This window comes from Colius striatus, chromosome 1, assembly GCF_028858725.1.
Source record: "Colius striatus isolate bColStr4 chromosome 1, bColStr4.1.hap1, whole genome shotgun sequence".
NCBI lineage: Eukaryota > Metazoa > Chordata > Aves > Coliiformes > Coliidae > Colius > Colius striatus.
This window is the reverse complement of record NC_084759.1, coordinates 117,972,442-117,991,275: the sequence shown is the minus strand read 5'-3', so window position 1 is coordinate 117,991,275 and position 18,834 is coordinate 117,972,442. Positions and strand designations below refer to the sequence as shown.

Below are 18,834 nucleotides of genomic sequence, written 5' to 3'. Positions count from 1 at the left end.
TCTTGTGGGGTTAGTTGCTTTTCAGTTCTAAATGCTTCCTTTTTCCGACTTGTCAAGTTATGTAAGTATCTCTAATTACACATAGATAATATAACAAGGTAACTAGATATTTTCTCTTTATTCTTTATTATTATTTTATGACAAACTTACATTTAGTATGTCAGTTATCCTCAAGACTTCACTGTCCAATCTAGTTTACACTTAACTCAGAAGCACTGGCTGTTTGCTCTTATCTAAATTCAACCCCTGGGCAGTGGCAGATAGGCACACAAATAAAACAGTTGTTTCTGAGCAGGCACTTATCATTACAATTGCTTAAGCATCAACCAGAAGCACCAAGACCAGTAAAAATACTATCTCAGGCTGGCAAATGTGCCACGTTTGCTGCCCACAGCAGAGAGTCTGAGGAGAGCTGGTGCAGCACCTTTGGGCTGCCAGAGAGGAGGAGTGGTAGGGAATGTGTGGGAGTGAAGCAGAGAGAATGAATGTGCCTCAAAGGGATGGAGGGTGAGAAAGAGAGAGTGTAACAACTTCTACAAAAGTGTGAGCTTCCAAAAAACCTGCCAACATTACTAGTATGGAAGATAATTTTAGGTCTGTTCACAAAAACTTCCAAAAGATCCAGGGCTTCAGACTGATAGTTCAGAAGTAGGCTGACTTTAAAATAAACAGAAAAGCAGATGGATTAAAAAAAAAATACTCAGACCAGAGTAGGCTTTTGTAACATAATAAATTTGAGTACTTGCTGCTACTGTTGCAAAGCTATTTTATTTTGGAAGGGTATGAGCCTCAGGTGCACTGTTTACAGCCTTGCAATTGAAAATTTAGCTGCTGTTATATTTATCAGATCATTTGACTTGCTGAACAAACCTTTAAAGCCACATTGTTTCAAGTACGTAACTATACACACATAGACATAGCTCAGTTGAAGATATGAGAAGCTTACCAGAATAGCATTGGAGGCACAGGTATTTTACCATCAGTCAGGAGAAGACAATATGAATGTCTAGGTCAAATGCAGAGTGCTTGGGAGACAGAAGATTAGGCTAAATATTATAAAGATTTTTCAATGCAACCTTTCCAGATTCTTGAGAACCTGTGTATCTGTTTGTTTTGTGTTTAAAGATGAATGAGGTTTAATGTGGAACGGGTTAGTTTGGGGGAAATGGCTTTGGTTTAAGGGTTTTTTTTGCAATATATGGAAAATGCAAAAGACTTTCTAATAGCATTGACTCCCTTGCAAGTGTGCATAAGGCATTTGATACTGACTCCATATGTGTCCAGGACGTTACTAGAGTTCATGTGGAAGGAGAAAACATGTCACTGTTAAAGAGACTTCTGGATTGGTCCGTGAAATGTAAGCTGAAGGACACCTATTGTATTCTCTTTGACATCGACCTGTTTTCATATTTAGACACTTTCTGAAGTACCTTTCAACAGATGGGCCCCAGTTTTCAGAGCAAAATGTGCTTTTCCCCAGTTAAAAACTATGGTTGTGACAGCCCCTTCTTAGGTAGAATTTTCTCTCCATAGTACAGACCGAAGGCTTAGTACTGCATTTAAGGATGATTAAATGGACCTTGGATTTATGCAGGAGTAGAAAACTGTTGTGTTCTACAGCAGCTGATGTTGAGTGTAAGGTGGCTCATCGCATGAAACATGGGGAACATAAACCAGTTCAGACCTGAGGTAACTACGGGGGAAGCACACACATCAAAATTGGTTGGCTGGAGTTTGGGAGGAGTATGGATGGCACAGAAAAGATGCAAAGCAAGCTAAGGCAAGCAAGCCCTTGTGGTATCATGCACTGGATCATCTGTGACCATAGACTTCGCTTTGACAATTAAGCCTTTGTCTTTGGATGGGAATTTCCAGGAATGATATATCAAACTGATCAACTGAGGTTGTTCCCACAGTAACAGTAATGTCAGAGTGTTTCTTAGCTTGAATAAGCATTACAGTAGATGCTTGTCTAGTATTGTATTCTACATGACAGAGACTCTGCTGCTTTTATAATTTTTCTTCTTGCTGATGTCTTGTGTAGGAATAATTTGTGCAGCTTGCTGCTGCAACCAGCAGTGTGTGATATGACTAGTGCTAAAATCCCCTGAAAGTAAAAGCCAACTGAAGAACTGTGATGATGGGAAGAGAAGAGAGAGGCACTTATCCTACCTAACTTTCATAGCTGTTGTACTGCAAAAGAGTCTTGCTTGGGATTTGGTTCGGTTTGGGGATTTTTTTCCTCAAAAGGACTTACCACCTTCCTCTCATGACAGAGGAAGTTCAGGTGCCTTGCTTGGATTAGATAGTCATATTTCTGATGGCTACAGTTCAGTCAGATTCCATGGTGAGTGGTGGAATTCATGTTATTTTGTTTGTTCACAGTTAATCTGTTTTCTGTTCTCTTGACAAGGGCATAGCTGGTCCTTAAAATGGAAGAGGCGCTTGCTTGTTTGCCTGAGGTTGGCTACCTACTTCTAGATCAGCTGGCACTCTCAAAGGGAAAGAGAAACCACCTCTTTCATGACAGCAGCAGAGCATGGGAAACTGCAGAAGAAAAAAAGCTTCATGAGTGCAGGATAGGGAAAGTGGAGGTGGGGAGATCGAGTCAACATAAAGCCTTCAGAAAGAGTGATGAATGAGGAGTGCCATGAACAGCAAGGAGCAGACGCACAGTCGGGGCTCAGATAGAGAAGGAAAGAAGGTGCTTAGAGGAGACTGTGCAGTTTATTGCAGCCCAAGAAGTCCTCTCAATGTTGCTGTTCTGAAAGCAAATGTAAAAGAATGAACCTGCCCTTGGAGCATACTGTAGGTAGGACAAGATTTGGTCACAGACTCTTATTTTTATTCTAATTTACTCAAGAGAACCAGAAATGAATTTTCAAGGTTCCCTTGCTGTGGTTCATAGTCAAATAGAACAAAGTATTAGGCCTTAGAAGTTCCTTTGTGTGGTTTGCCACTGAAGAGGGAATGGTTGCTGCACAGACAATGGTCTCCTCTTTGACTTTTCCATGAATGCCATTTAAACAAACAACAGAGTATGCAGAAATGTTTAAGAGCAGTGGCCTTTTGGCCTTTCTAGATACCCAGTTAAGTATTCAAGGCAGATGCTTTTGAAAGCCTGGTCAAATTTTATTGAAATCTGCAATTTTCACTGGTATACACATTACTGTTCTATGCAACTTCCCATCCAACCCATGAAAAGACAGATATTTGGATGAAAAACAGTTAATCAGATTTGCTCATGAGTCTTATTTTAACATATTACTGACAATGCTGGCATTTTTATTTCCCTTTACTTACATAGAAATAGAAATGTTTGAGAATGTGCTAAATACTTTATACAGGCAGTGTTACACTGTGCACAGTTAACATGACAGAGAGAAACAAGAAATGTATCAATCTGTATCTTGTGTAGGACAAGATGGCCTAGCTCCAATGAGCTAGCTGTAGATCAAAGCCCTTCCTGTAAGACGGGATCAAGTAGCCAGCTGAATAAGACCAAAGAGAGTGAAGCCTTTTGCTACAGCAGCCCTGGTTTGTTTTGCTGCAGTGTATTTATTCTTTGAGGTGTGAGTTTGTGACATCATTTACACGTGCACATGAAGCTCCAGCACACACTCTCCTCTCATGCATGTGGTAGAGCTGTGACTGCTCTTAACTCCTCTGTCATCCTCCTCTCAACTGTTTTCAGAAAGTGTTTGAAAACCAGTGCATAAAATGCATGCTCTGGAAACTAGACTCAGAAGAAAGCTTAGGAAAAAGAGGTTTCAAAAGGAGATGGAGGGGTGTGGGGGAGCCCCACTATTGTATTTGTCCTTGCTGTTGCAAATGAGGCCCTATAAATAAAATGCTTCCTGTTGTGGGACAGAAGGAGTGTGTATTAATATGTGCTATGAGCAGTAAATTCTGCAAGGAACTCTGCTCTTCCTTCCCTGAAACATTCCCAAGATTTCCAGTCATGCATATGCAAGGACACCTATATATGATCCATACATCTCTTTGTATCTCCATCATTTACAGAGGCCTTGTTTCCTCAGGGTTCCTCAGTGGTGTAGCAAGAAAGCAATGGAATAGTAAAACTTCAGAATTGACAATTGCTGTCCTTTTTTGGCTGTATAAGTATCCACCGAGACTGCTCTACCTTTCATTGTGTTTGGTAATTGATGACAAGGACAGCTGATTTAGGTTATTAATCAGATGTTAACAGTGTAAAGTTCTGGAGGACTGACCTCTCTGTACTTCTGATCTAATGAAATCCCAGACAGAATGGAATTAGTCCCTTTTTGTGCAAGATGGCTGATGTGTTTCAGGAGGACAGGAGAATACATAGCAACCCATGTTCAAAAACTGAAGGAAGAATAGGAGATAGCATACTGAAACAGCAGGAGCTTTTGCCAATGTTAGTGAGAAAGTGAGTCTGAGAGAAGAAACATGAGATCTTCTGTTATGAGGTTGTGAAGTAGAAATGAGAGCTTAGGACAAATGATAGGACTGGAGGCCTTGACTGCTTTTAAAAAAAAGGGAAAAAAGGTTTGATGAGGAATATGGATCAAGGGAAAACTTGGGAAAGCTTCATAACAAGCTGTATTTTTGGACCTGTTGGAGGATGAAACACTTGGAGCAAAAGATTTTGGATTGGAAATAGAATATGAAATACTAAGATTTAGCTTTATAGATCTGAGCTGTTTCTTGCTAAAGTGTTTCTAACAGTTTCATAGCCACAATACTTTTTCCTAATATGCCCAAACTTTTCTTAAAATAATTGAAAGCCTGGTGCTATTGTGGCTTCCTGACAGCTAGTTGTTACTGGAATCAACAGTTGTTTCAAGGAAGGCTTGATCAAAGTGTCACATAGCTATTGTTAACTGACATGTGACTTTTTTTTTTCTCCAGCAGACTTTCTTATCGCAAGCCTTTAATGAGAACCATGTAGAGGAGGGGTAGGGTTTTTTTTTTCTCCTTAGGGCTTTTTTTTTTAAAGTGAAACTCTTGAACTTTCCTCTGAAGCAAAATTTGTTTGATGTTGAGAATATCTTACTCAAATAACCCTTGACATCTGTATCCAAAAGTCCTTATATAACCTGTGACATATAATAACAACAGGGAACTGAAACTTCTTCACATATCACATCTTGGGTTAGACATAATCCAAGTATTAAAACAGTTTAATTGTCTTCCATCTGAGTAACAGATCATCATGGGTAACAGATCTAGGTTACTAGGTGTCAGATCACTGTAATTGTTATTATGGGAAAATATCTAGGACTTGCTGGGCTAAGGGCAGGTCTTGTCCTCAAAGTCAAATTGTCTCAGTTTAGTACTGTGACATGACAAGTGGGTTAAGATAGAAAGTGGCTAAAGGGTATTGTCAGATAATGCTCTTGTGAGGTCTCTTGGGACTAGCTTAAAACATTCACTACCATTCCAGAAGACAGTGTGCATCAACACGCAAGTGGTTCTCGTCCGAACCTGTAAGTTTTCCAGGTCAGCCAAGAGCCACTGCTGAAGTCACTGTGAACCTATTTGACACTGAAAGTTAAGAAATGCTTGGAAATGCTTAAGAAATCCAGTCTGATGACTCAACTGTGGGGGCGGTCTGTGACACTGAAACAAAAACCAACCTGGGAGTGGCACACTGAAACCACACTGGCCCCTTCCACAGTGATTACATCCCAGTGCCTTTATAGAAAGGGGCTGGTGTAGGCTCTGTTGGCAAAGAAGGATACTTTTGTTTGTTCGGTAGCTGTAGTGTGAGTTTGTCGTCAGCCTGTCCCCTCAAAGGTGGCAGCGCTCAGGTGACAGTCATGGAAAAATGGCCAAAGGAGAGAAAACAGGGTTAATGTCATCACCACTGAATTTTAAATGGAGGCACACTGTGAGAAGAGCTACAGGATGTTGGGAAGAGAGGCCAATGGGGTGTGGCACAGTTGGCACTGGAAAGAGATTAAAGACAACACTGCAAGGTGATGATACAGAGAAGTATGGCAGGACTGCATTCTGCCTTGAAAGAAAGAGCATGGTGGAGTGGAGAGCCAATGAAGGCACTTCTCTGGTATGAGAGATATACCATAGTAAAGAAGCAGGAGACGAATGTTATCTCAGGACCTGAGCAGCACCTGCTGTATTAAGACACACAATGAAAAGACAGGGAGAAGTTTGGCATTGTAGATGAATAAGAGTATTGAATTGTCAACTCCAAAGAACACGCAGAGAGGATCTGGCCTGTTCCTCAGAGGAGATCAGATGTTGGTATTAGTAATGATGTCAGTGAAGCATTGCAGAGGAAAAGACCAAGAGACTATTCAGTAGATGGACTTCACAAATGGCAGGTTTAGAGGCAAATAGTTCAGCGTTAGGGGAGGCAGACTGCAAGGTGATATGCTTGTGTCTGCTTACTAAAGGCAACAGATTCTGTGCTTGAGAGCTGCAAAGATGTTAAAATGATACAATTGTATAATACAACTATTAATACCAAAAAGCTGTGCTACCATTGAGTGGGATTTTGACAGGCTTGAGAGTTGGGCAGAGAGGAACCTCATGAGGTTAAACAAGGACAAGTGCAGAGTCCTGCATCTGGAAAGGAACAACCCCATGCACCAGGACAGGCTGGGGACTGACCTACTGGAGAGCAGCTCTGCAGAGAAAGACTTGGGAGTCGTGATTGAAACTAAACTAATCATGAGGCAGCAATGGCCAAGAAGGCCAATGGAATCCTGGGATGCATCAAGAAGAGTGTGACCAGCAGGTCAAGGGAGGTTCTGCTCCCCATCTAATCTGCCCTGATGAGGCCTCATCTGGAGTACTGTGTCCAATTCTGGACTCCTCAGCTCAAGAGGGACAGAAAACTTTTGGAGAGAGTCCAGCACAGGGCCACCAAGGGACTGGATCAAGGGACTAGAGCATCTTCCTTAGGAGGAAAGGCTGAGAGAACTGGGTCTGTTTAGTCTAGAGAAGAGGAGACTGTGGGGTATCTCATTAATATTTACAAATATCTACATGGTGTATGTCAGGAGGTTGAGGCATCACTTTTTTCTGTTGTATCTAGTGACAGGACAAGGGGTGATGGAGAGAAGCTGGAACACAAAAAGTTTCATTTAAACATAAGGAAAAACTGTTTCACTGTTCAGGTGAGGGAGCCCTGGCACAGGCTGCCCAGGGAGGGTGTGAAGTCTCCTTCTCTGGAGGTTTTCAAAACCTGCCTGGATGTGTTCCTGCGTGAAATGATCTAGGTGAACCTGCTTTAGAACAGGGGTTGGACTGGATGATCAGTAAGAGTCTCTTCCAACTCCTACCATTCTATGATTCTAAGTACAAGGAAGGTGTGTCTATGAAGGGTTCTGCATTTCACCCAAGGTGTCAATTGGCCCAATTTCAAGCAGTTAGTTTTCACAGTCTTTGTCTTGTTTTTTCACCTGTTTTGTGTGTGTGTATGTGTCTGTGTAGTGCAAGGTGGAATTTCCTTCTTTGTTTTCTTCTGTAGTGTACTGCACATGTTAACAGCACAATGATGTTTTCCATTATAAAATTCTATTAAATCCACAACATAAAGGAACCAGTGTGATTCACAAAGGTCTTTGGGTTTTCTTGTGTTCAATAGGAAATAGCCCGTCACCTTCGTCCAGGAACTCTGCGTGCTCTCTTTGGGAAGAACAAGATTCAGAATGCTGTCCACTGCACAGACCTACCTGATGATGGACTTTTGGAGGTAAGGCCTGCTAGACAAAGATGTGCTTTTATGTCATAAGAAGTTGAAAAGTGAAAAGCTATACTTGACACTGTTTTGATCAGTTGAGGTGTTTTTATTTGTGGAGCATCCATACTGGAGGCCAATGACCAACCAGAAACAAAAGCAAACAGTTTATTAAGTGCATTTAACTAAATTCTGGTACTGTAAAAAAATCATCCATACAGTTTTCTTGAGTGAATATAGTACAAAGAGGTATATGAAACAGAAGTTGAGTCTTCTCTTTGGTTGAGTATGTCCTTGGGACTGGATATCACCACCTAACAGTGTGTCTGCAGAGACACCCTTCTTAACCCTTTCTCGGGAGACCACCATTATTCCTGATCTGGATTGTTTCTGCAGTGAGCTTGTGTGGAGCTTGGAATATTAATAGCACTAGGGATTCAAATTCTTCAGCTAGGGTCCAGGTTTATTTGTAGACAATCATACTGTGCACATTGGTTGATATTTCCTGTGTTTGATACTAACTTACTGTTTGTCATCTGATTTTGGCTTTTTTTGCTTTCATTAAAGTCCCCCAAAATGGGAAAATGTTAAATTAATGGAGTTTGCTGAAACTATATACTAAGTACGTGCTATGAAAGCTAGACCAAGTTGACTCACTTAACTCTACATCTCAAGAGTAATGTCTGTAAAGGGAGTTTAAAGAGCTGTGTTAGCTTATCTTGGGTGATCTCTGTATCAATGCAAGTGTTTTTCCATGTGTAGCTTGGGCTTTACTGTCTACATGGATTTGTGAATGTTTTGCTGTCAGACTATAGTAGACTGGTGGATCAGCAAGAGCTTTCCTACCTTGGATAATTTTACACTGAAAAAGATGTGTTGTCATTGAGGGGAGGGGAAGAGCTAACTGCCTCACCGTCTCCCTTCATGAAATAGTCACATATGTAGGTTAAAGTGCTGTTTGCCAGGAAATTGCATCAAGTTTAAGGAACAGACTAGTGATATTTAACACCAAGAACGGCAGCCAGTATCAACAAAGTCTCAGCTTTTTAAACCATTTCCAAACTGTCTTTAAAAGTTGACAACTAGTTTTTGTTCAAAGAGACTGAATTTAAACAAGCAAACAGGTATTTGTCACCATATGCCTAAAATCCCTCAGTTGTGACTTTTCAATGGCAACAGAAGAAAAGACATAGCCTACAAGGGAGAAACGAAAGTCTCGTCAAAATTTACAGAGCATTTTAGTACTTCAGCAGAATTCTTTCTCTCTCACTTCCATAGTCTCTTTCCTGTATGCTGGTGCAAAGCAGATATGACTCCAGTTTACCATTTATTTAAATTGATTTTACAGCTACTGTAAGTGCAGTGGGTGGGACAAAGCGGTTGAATTGCTTCTCTGAAACAAGAATTGTGTCTGGAGTTCTTTCTCACAGTCTCCACTACAGATGTTTGTCCTTTGAATCCCACAGCTGAATTGTACGCTGAGTTCTTCATCCAGTATTACTCTGACTATACACCTCATAGTTCCCATTGCAGAATGATCATTTTAACAGCCAGTTATTGATTGTATTTTTGAGGGGGAGAAGGATATAAAATATTTTTTTATACCATAGGCATAATTGTATATGGAATATGGCTCTTCATTTATCTGTAGTTTCTTCTATAACAGCACAGGTTGAGCCAGCAGTTGTAAAGGACATGGGCCAATGTTCTTCAAAGAGTAAATAACTCAGTGAGTGTTTCATTCTGATTGTTTGGCAAGCAAGCATTATAATGTAAACTGTAGACTATAACCTTGTTTCACTGCTAACAGTTTAATTCTTGGAGTATCTTTAGGTCTGTGTACTGTTAGAAATGCAGTTGCCTGAAAACTAATAAAAACTAACCCCTGGATTTGCTTAAGTGCAAGGGACTGGAGCATCTTTCTTATGAGGAAAGGCTGCGGGATCTGGGGCTGTTCAGACTGGAGAAGAGGAAACTGAGGGGGGATCTCACTAATACTTGTAGGTATTTGAAAGGTGCATGTCAAGGGGATGTAGTGTCTAGTGATAGGACTAGGGATAATGGACAAAAGCTGGAACACAAAAGCTCCACTTAAACTTAAGGAAAAACTTCTCTCCTGTTAGATTGAGGGAGCCCTGTCACAGGCTGCCCAGGGAGGTTCTGGAATCTCCTTCTCTGGAGGTTTTCAAAATCCACCTGAAATGCATTCCTGAATGACTTAATCGAGGTGAACCTGCTTGAGCAGGGGATTTGGACTGGATGATTTCTAAAGGTCCCTTCCAACCCCTACCATTTTGTCATTCTGTGGCTTGTCACAAGTGATGAAAAAGAAATGATACTATATACACAGAGATCATCCTTGGGAAAGACTTTTTCCTCAGTGCTGTTCTGTGAGAAGAGCTCCAATCCAGACACAGAAGTCTCATTTGCAGACAAGCAGAAGCCAGACTCTTCTCTCCCACTCAGCCCCAGTAACTGTAATAACATTAGATACACCGGGCTAGAGCAGAATAACTGTGTGGCATGCAAGACAACCGTAGAGGGAAACTGAGCCAGACTAACATTTTCAAGAAGTATACTGTTTAGTAGATGGTAATGAATGTTTTCATTCTTGATTGGGTAACTGAATATTTTAGTATGCTGAGTTTAACAGTACAATTTTCTCAACATGATAGGAGGTGAATTCAGAAGTAGACAAGGCACTTATTACTGATGGAAATGACCTTGGGTGAATTCAGAAGTAGACAAGGCACTTATTACTGATGGAAATGACCTTGGGTGAATTCAGAAGTAGACAAGGCACTTATTACTGATGGAAATGACCTTGGCTATGTTGGTGCATTGGAACTGACTTCTTTCAATATGGAGTTACATATATTTGCTATGTGCACGTTCTGGTAGGAGATGTTGCTGTGGCTGAGATGTCAACGCTGCTTTTGCTAGAAAAGCTTTACGATATCAATGTAGAAATTTGTGTATACACTGAGTTTTGGACTTATTGCACTCCTGTTTTGCTGGTGAAAGATAACTTTGATAATCTGAATCCAGGCACAAGAGCTAGGAACCCCAGAGTTTCATATCTAACTGTGATGCTGACTTTGTTGAAGCTTGACTAAGCCACTTTTCAAATTTTGACATGAAAGTGCATGTCTCTAAAATTTTGTATGAAGATATTCTGATTTCTGTTTCTCTTCTCCAAAACAAATACTAAATGCAGTAAATTTTAGAAAGGAAACTGCAGAATTGTTATTACAAATAACATCACCAAATTTCTAACACTTTTTAACCCCCCAGTTCCCACTACAAAAATGTTGACGGTGTGTTTTGAGGGGTCGATTGGCTTTGGTATTTTATGGGATTTGGTTTGATTTTTTTTGTTGGTTAGTTTTGGGTTGGTTTTTAGTGGTGGTGGATGATTTGGTAGGGTGTTTTGTTGTTTTCTTTTTCCAGAATAGAAAGTAGCTTAATTGCTGTTATGAAACACGGTAAGCTTTCTTGGAGAGAGGATGCTGTGTTTGTAAGCTCTCTGAAACTCTTGCTGAACCAGAGAGATGAGTCTTAGGGAACTGTTATAGCCCAAAAGCAGGCAGAGCCAGTCTGATACACTGTGAATAAAGATGTTCACTGCTGTTGATTCAGAGCTTCTGCACAACCTTGACTGTGTTTGATGACTGAGTCATCCTTTTCCAGAAGTTCTCATTTCCAGTGCAGCCTCTCCTTACAAGTGTAAGGGCTGTGGAGTGGAAGTCCCAGTATCTCTGGGCCGGAATTGAGCTTGGTGGGTTCGTGCAAAACCTTAGTTGTGTGTGTTGGCTGGGCATGTGGAGTAATTACGCTGTTAAAGCAGCTTCTTAGAAGTCTCTGCCACAGTCCTGACTTTGTTGTTGGATGCGTGTTCTGTGTGCATATCTGCAGGGTCAGCAGTGCCCAAAGAAGTTGGGAGGAAAGATAGTCAAAGGGATTGCTGCTGTTGCCACTTTGTAGATAGGAAGCTGAATAGTTTGGTCTGTGTATTAATTGGTTTTGTGACTTTTGAACTTCCAGAACCAAATGGAGATGGAGAGGGGAGATATCTGATTGACCTACTCTGCTCTTGTGAGACTTAAAAGCACAGTATTTATGGAAACACAACAAAGGCATGTTCCTGTGTAGAGAGAAACACACCAGTGCTTTCCTGAGGAGTCACATATCCTTAGTGTGAGCTATTTCTTGTTTTAAGATTTCTTTACCCTTCTCTGCAGTTTTCATCACCCCTAGTTTAAGATCTAGCTGAAATTTGAGAAGTGTTTGCAATGGCAGCTGCTGTCTGATTGTCCACAAATGGACATTTCTTAGAAGAGATGGGTAATTGAAGGCTAGATCAAAGGCTTGCTGAAGTTAATAGCCAAACTCTAGGTGACTTTGGTGGTTCATACTTACTTGACAGTCACTAGGAAGGGCAGGTAGTGACCTTTTTCCCAGAAATCATGACTGAGGAGTACTCAGGGAAAGGAGAGAGAACACTGTCTTGAGAACAGCAAGGACTAGTTAACTAAGGAAGGGTCAGCTTTTGCACCTAGTTTTAGAACACTGTATGTAATTAAGTACAGCGTTTTTTCAATGGTGGGGTTTTTTGTTAGATGTCATTCCCTGGACCTGAAAAAAAGAAAATTCACTTTTAATCTTAAAAACCTCTCAAATAAACAAGTAAACCAACCCCAAATGCAAATACCAGCACTTGCTCCCACCAGTTTGACCTTTAACTCCTCTGTCTTTGTTCTAGAAACTACTTCATGTTGTAGGCAGTGACTAAAGCATACTGGAATTAATTAATAACTTGCTTCAGCTCAAGAGAGGAGGAGAGATGCAGCTGACCCTATAACACGACTGGTCATAATGGAAAAATCAATGTATTTTCTGTTGAAAGCTGTTGCTACTTCTTTTATTCCTAGTTTAGTGATACAAGAGAGGAGGATAAGCATTGCCCTGAAGCCTCTTGACTTCTTGGGTCAGGTACTTCTTTATTCACTTCATAGACTTATTTGTCCTCACATCAGTACAAAAAAGTATTTTCAGAGGTGACAATGGATGGACACACATAGCTCAGAACAGTCTGTTTTCTCAGCCTTGTCATCAGTTCCCCATTTTAATTGAGAAAGGAAAGAAAGGAGGAAATGAAGAAAGGAGTCTACTAGCAATAGAGTATTTATAAGTTGATGAGGTTTCATGAGTAAAGGCTGAACCATCAGTTTCTTACTTTTTCCTATCAACTGGTATTGTGTAGGACATTCCTTTGGATCAGGTGTTTGCATTCTGTATAAAATAGGTACTATTTGGAGCAAGCAAACAATTATAGTGCTCACCTGCATTCACATTCCTTCTGAGTCAGGTAGAGCAAGGGCTGGAACATGTATGTTTTATATGCCAAGTATTCTATTTAACAGACTAGATACAATTTTGCGTGTGTGTATTTCATGTGCACGTAGCAAAAGCTAATTCCATTTCTCAACATCGTCTTTGACCTGAGGAACATTTTTGATACAAATCTTGTTGAAGTTTGCAAACCATTGGATCTGGCGAATCATCATTCTCTGGACAAAGCAAGTTTCCTTGAAATTAGTCATTCCTGGACTAGTTTTAATCAAAGTAATTGAGATAAGGTGTTGTGGCTAGCAGACTTCACAGTTTATATGCCTCCTTAGAGAAATGAAGACAAGTTAGAAATCAGTCAGTGAAGGCCTTACTTACATCACTGGAAGTACAGTGAGTAAAACTTTCCACAGGAGGTGGTGCTGTACACACACCTCAGTTCCTTGAGTCTCAAGTGGCTGAGTACCTTTCAGATTATGCAGGAATCCACATAATCTGCAACCATTAAAAAGCTGGTAACCTAGAACTGCAGTTGTAACCAAACCAGTATTTTGTCGCTCGCATTGCGCAGTTAAAGGTGGGTTTTTTGTGAGCAATTCCATCGGGGCATTTGTACTACAACAAAACACTCTGGGGATGATAGACTGCACACGTATGGGGCAACCTGAAAGGTCTCTCTGTTGAGGTGCAGCCCACTGTGTTTGAGCCATTCCCACTAGCTCTGGGCTCCTGTGCAATCAATGTTTGGGCAATCAGTGAGTCTCATGGGGTTTCTTTGCATAATTAAAAAGTGCTCCATAGTCATACACATGTAAGTGTGTGTGTACATACACGTAGAAGCAGCGGTTGCTGCCCTCAGTGAGATATACACAAAGAAAGATTTGTTGTGGGATGGGTAAAACTCGAGTTCCAGGTGCCATAAGCCTCTCCCTGTTGCCGAGGGAGGTGCTGTTATGAGCACCTAGTTCTCCTAGTGGACAGTAGCATGGCAGCTGCTGCGGGAGTGTGCTTACCTGTGCCTTTGCGTGTTTGGTGGGCTCTGTGTGAACCTGCGGAGCGGGGTGTGCTGTTAAGGCAGTTCTCATGGGAGTGAAGGATGTGCCAGTCTTGCGGCCCTCGCCGCTGGCTGCTTGGGGCGCTGTGTGCTGCCTGCGCGCGGCTGCCGTCCCTTGGGGTGTTGAGGCTTGGAGGGAAACGTGTCGCTCTGCAATGTTGTGGGCAGCTTTCCAGGCGGGCAGTAGGAAGGACCTCCTTGAGTATCGTTTTCTGGCCTTCTTCCTTGCCTTGGAGCTATTTGTGGCATCCACAGACGTGAAAATAAATAGCTTATCAAAGGGGGATGATTTTGCTGTAATCAAAGAAGAGTGGGTTTTGTCTTCTGAGAGAGCTGTCATGGTGGTTGGTTTTTTTCCCTATCACTTCTTTGAATATCAGCCATGCAGTAGTGTTTGAGAGTGAGTGCGGTGACTTTCAGACTGTGCAAGGCACTGCTGGAAGCTCTCCTTTGCCTTGCTTGGCCTCGCAGCAGTGGCTTACCATTTCTGAAGCATTTATCAAATGAGTGCTATCATCTACCTGCACAGATCCAGCTGTGGTGGTCTGATGGGTGAGACTTGCTGAGGTTCTGGCACTGGCAGTTCAGTTGTCTGGATCCAGCCATGGGGAGATGGGAAGCACTGGAATACAAGTGGTGACAGGATGGGCCAGCTGAGAGGATGTGTTTTGTCCAGACAAGTGCTGTGGCTGACAAAAACCATCACCGTTCTCCTCAGGCTTAGTGTTAACTAAATGCTCTGAGAATGTTGAGAGCTGTGCTGCTCTTGGGTTTTTGGTGCAGCATGTCTGCCACCTGCTAGAAGCCAGCTGTCCTCGATCTGGCATTCCAAACAGTGCCAGGGAAGCACGCCTTATGCCTCCTTTCCCTTTGCCTTATTCTGGGAGGCTGGGAGGAGCATGGGGTTTTAGCAGGCTGTTCAGATGGACAGAGGGGTACTCATCTTGCAGCGGGTGGACTCCACAAATGCTTCCTGTAACCATTTCCCAGCAAGAGTCGAATCCTGTTACAGAAGCATTCTGCTGGCTGCCAGCTGGCATTTTTCTCTTTGCTCTTCCTTACCTGCCCACTGCCATTGCCTTGACACACGGGCATGCTGCAAGGTTCTTGCTATCATCCTACCTGGGGAATGCCTTTGTACCACTAGTGAGCTGATACGTGGGTTGAGGTTACAGCGCACCAGTTTGGGATGGAAGGCATCAGAAGGATGCAGCTCTGTTATCTTTTTGGTGTGTCAAGATATAGTCCAAGTAATTTAATAAAGCATGTCAATGAGTAACTCTCAGAAGCGTCAATGTGCTTAGTGTGGAATTTGTGTATGTCACACTCAGAACAAAGGTCTCCTGCATTGCTTGTTACCGATTAACTTGTCTGGTATTATGCAAGCTGCCTCTACTAGCTGAGAACTAACTCTCCCCATTCACAGGGCAGCGCAGCCTGTAAAACATTACACAGCAGAAGTGCATAGCATGGCAATGAACCTTTCACTGAGGGCATTTCAGCCGTGCAGCATTTCCCTCAGGAGTCTTTAAAATATTAATAAAGAAGCCATTGTTTCACTCAGTCATACGGCAATTTTCCAATGAAGTCTTTTATTAGGGGCCCATACTGAGCTGCATAATCCAGGGTAAGATGCTTTTAATCATCTCCAGTGAAAAGAAATAAAAAGTTGGAGGGTTTGTGTGAGGTTGGTTTTTGGCGGGGCTTTTTTGCTAGTTTTCATCAAAGCAGTAGCTGGTTGTGTCAGTCAGTTGGAAATTTCAGTCGCCCCTGGCATGAAACGATTTCTAGAGAGATCTCCCAGATAATGGTTATTATGATTCAAGTGATTCACTGTTTTAACTTTCTGAGACTTTGTATCCAACAGCTGTGGGAAAAAGTTGGAAAGAATCTGGAGTGTAGGAAAACTTAATCTTATTTGGTAGTGTTTTTGCATTTCAGAGGATGTCAGCCAGCATTGGAATTCTATCTCATGATGTTTCCTGATGCTGTATATAGAATTGTACAGAGAATTAATTAATCTTTTTGCCTAGGCCTATCTGAAGAGAAATTAAAATTAGAAATAGCAATAATAGAGAGATGGACTTTGAACACGTGGTGGTGATTTCTCTTTTTTAAAAAAACCAATTTTTGGTATTATTATTGCAGCCTAATTTTGAACATAGGTTGTATAATTATTATACTTGTGGGACAAATGAGCAAACTAAACTAGAAACTTGTTTAAACACAGTTGTGAAACAGTTCAGTTCTTGTGCTTCCTCTTCTGGGTAAGATCCGAGGTCCAGTTGCCCCTTGTTCTGCCAAGTCTGAGGTTTATAAGTGCCAGAGAGAAGTAGTTAACAAGTGTGAACCAAGCAGCTCCCAAAGCTCTTTAAGATTCACCTGATCCTGAAGGTAACCTACGTGATAAACAGGGCTTGGCTTTTGGCACGTGTTCATGTTGCGCTGAGCAAGGTAATTTTGTGGAGGGGAGGTCAAGGCAGAGAGAAGGCGTGACACTTCTTGATAACTCATCTGAGGCCCAGTTTGTGTCTTCAGGGCTGCTGCCTTCTTCCTTTCCTTCAGCATGTTCTTATTTTGAACCAAAAATCCCAGATCCTTTTTCCATTACCCCTCTTTCTCCAGCTGAAGCATAGCAGCAGTTTCGCTGCAGCTCAGCTGCACGGTGGGCCAAGTACAGCAAAGAAGTGAAAACAGTGCAGGGGAATAGTTGGTACAGCAAAAGCAGCGAGGGAACACTGTAGTTACACAGTCATGTAGAAGCTCAGAATCTCCTTTTGTTTCTTGAGCAAAGGGTTCTGCACCCTTTTGTTCAGGTAAGAGAAGCACTCTTGTCTGTAGCACACGCTACTGTGGGATGTAAATATGTTTTTACAGGAATTTCTATTATTGACATCAGCCAATTGCACCTCCCACTTCTCCCTCAGAGGTCAAATAGGCAAATGAGCTGTATCAGTACTCTCTGTGTAGGGTTTACACCTTGCCTCACCAGTGCAATCTCCTTGACTGACTACTTAAGCCAGCTATTTGTGTACATATTTGTATTGAAATGTGTGTGGAACAGGTGAGGGAAAACCCAAAACCAAAAACCCAAAGCCAAAGGTGTTAATACAGATAGAAGGCTGTGAACAAGCTTTCCTGTCTCTCGTAGGTGAGCATATCTTGAGATGAGAGACTGATCATTTCTTCTTTCAAAGTGTATTGTCATACCACTAGTTTTGTGTTTCAGTTTTGTGCTGTGGTAATACTCAGGGCTTAGAGGCTGGCTGGAATGATCTTGTGCTGGCAGCTATGCAAACACGAAACAAGGTGGCAGGAGCGACCTGGAAGGATGTTGGCTCCTCAAAGTCACCAAACAACTTCTGGTTTCAGTAAGAGCCAGACTCTTCCTCTTCCTCTTTAACCCTAAGTGCATTGGCAATTATGTAGGAATGATGTATCTAGAAGTGTACTTGTGATATACTGTGATACGTAGGCAAGGCTCTGAGCAAGAGGCAATGCTCTTAAGTGGCTGGAGTTGCTAAGTGGGCAAGTTTCCTTCCGTGGTGGCATCAGTAGTAGTTACTGCTCTTCTGCTGGGGAGGGAGTGTGCTGAGGCCACAAACGAGGAACCTGTGGGCTTTCTCTGTTAGCTGCATTACTCAGACAAGCTGTTGAATGTGTCAAGAGTCTAGTCCTATGGTGTTGGTACATGGTTTAGCATGCAGCAGGAGGGTTGAATTCACAGAGGGCTTGAAATGACCTCTTAATACTGACCCATTGCACAGAGGAGTGGAGCTTTCCAGATTCAAAGACATTTCTCAGAAGGTACTTTGAGCACTATGTTGGGTGAATTTATGGCAGTAGTTTGGTGAGCTGTTTCCTGTTAACACAGGGAGTCAGAGTCAACACAGGGGCTTGGATGGTGCATGCAAGGCTGCTGCTTGTGGACTGATTTTTTCTTTTGTTTCTGTTTTTCTTCAGGATATTTTGTTACTGTCTTACTTGTCATAAATTTTATACTGTTCCCAGGTGTAGCCTGTTGGGTCCCCTGGCCAAATACTGCCCTGAAGAATATCTTGATTCCTCAGGAAAAGTTTCAAATGCTGTCTGCCTTCTACGTCATTTATTTGCTTGTTGCTTCCATCTTTGCTTGAATCTGTGATGTGAGTGAAAACGAGTTCTTGTTCTCTCTCTGCAACCACGTCCTCCTCTGTTAGCCATAATCTGGTAGCTTGTGAGGACCATGACTGTCAGTGCTCTGTAAGTAGGCTGGAGAGCCTTAGCTAGGCATTGGCAAGGAGCCCCCACAATGACTATGGCTCATGTGACAGCATCCAAACTAGGCTTTACTCCAATATTTCAGATCCTAGAAGCAGAAGCCCTTTCCAGTGCTCTTATCAAGTGTTCAGGATGTGTTTGCAGCTTGCATCTACATCTGTGGTGGTGTGCCTAGCGTCTTGTCTGGACCTAAGCTGACTGGTTCAAGGGCATCATTTAAGAGGTCCCCAGGAGCTTCTGCTTTTGAGGCAGACAAGTGTCCCTCGAGATAAGCGTGAAATGCAGAGACAGTGATCATGGTGACTCAGTGAGCTGCCTAGGATCCTCAGGACAGCAGTACTCACAGTCACATTGTAGTTTTTTATGTGTGATGGGAGCCAGGACCTTCCATGTTATTTCACTCCAGTGCCTCTACCAGGCCAGGGATCTCTTCTGATGGTGACCAAAGATGTTGCCAAAGGAGAAACAGAGTTCCTAG

At 42.1% G+C, this 18,834-nt stretch overlaps 1 protein-coding gene across 1 annotated transcript in view; it reads left to right on the top strand.

Annotated features, from left to right (window-relative positions):
• Positions 1–18,834, top strand: part of NME7 (NME/NM23 family member 7) — a 93,885-nt gene that overhangs the window by 69,310 nt on the left and 5,741 nt on the right. The window contains exon 11 of the mRNA XM_062004731.1: positions 7,601–7,708. Within this exon, the coding sequence (XP_061860715.1) occupies positions 7,601–7,708 (108 nt within the window). The remainder of the gene's footprint in view (positions 1–7,600; positions 7,709–18,834) is intronic.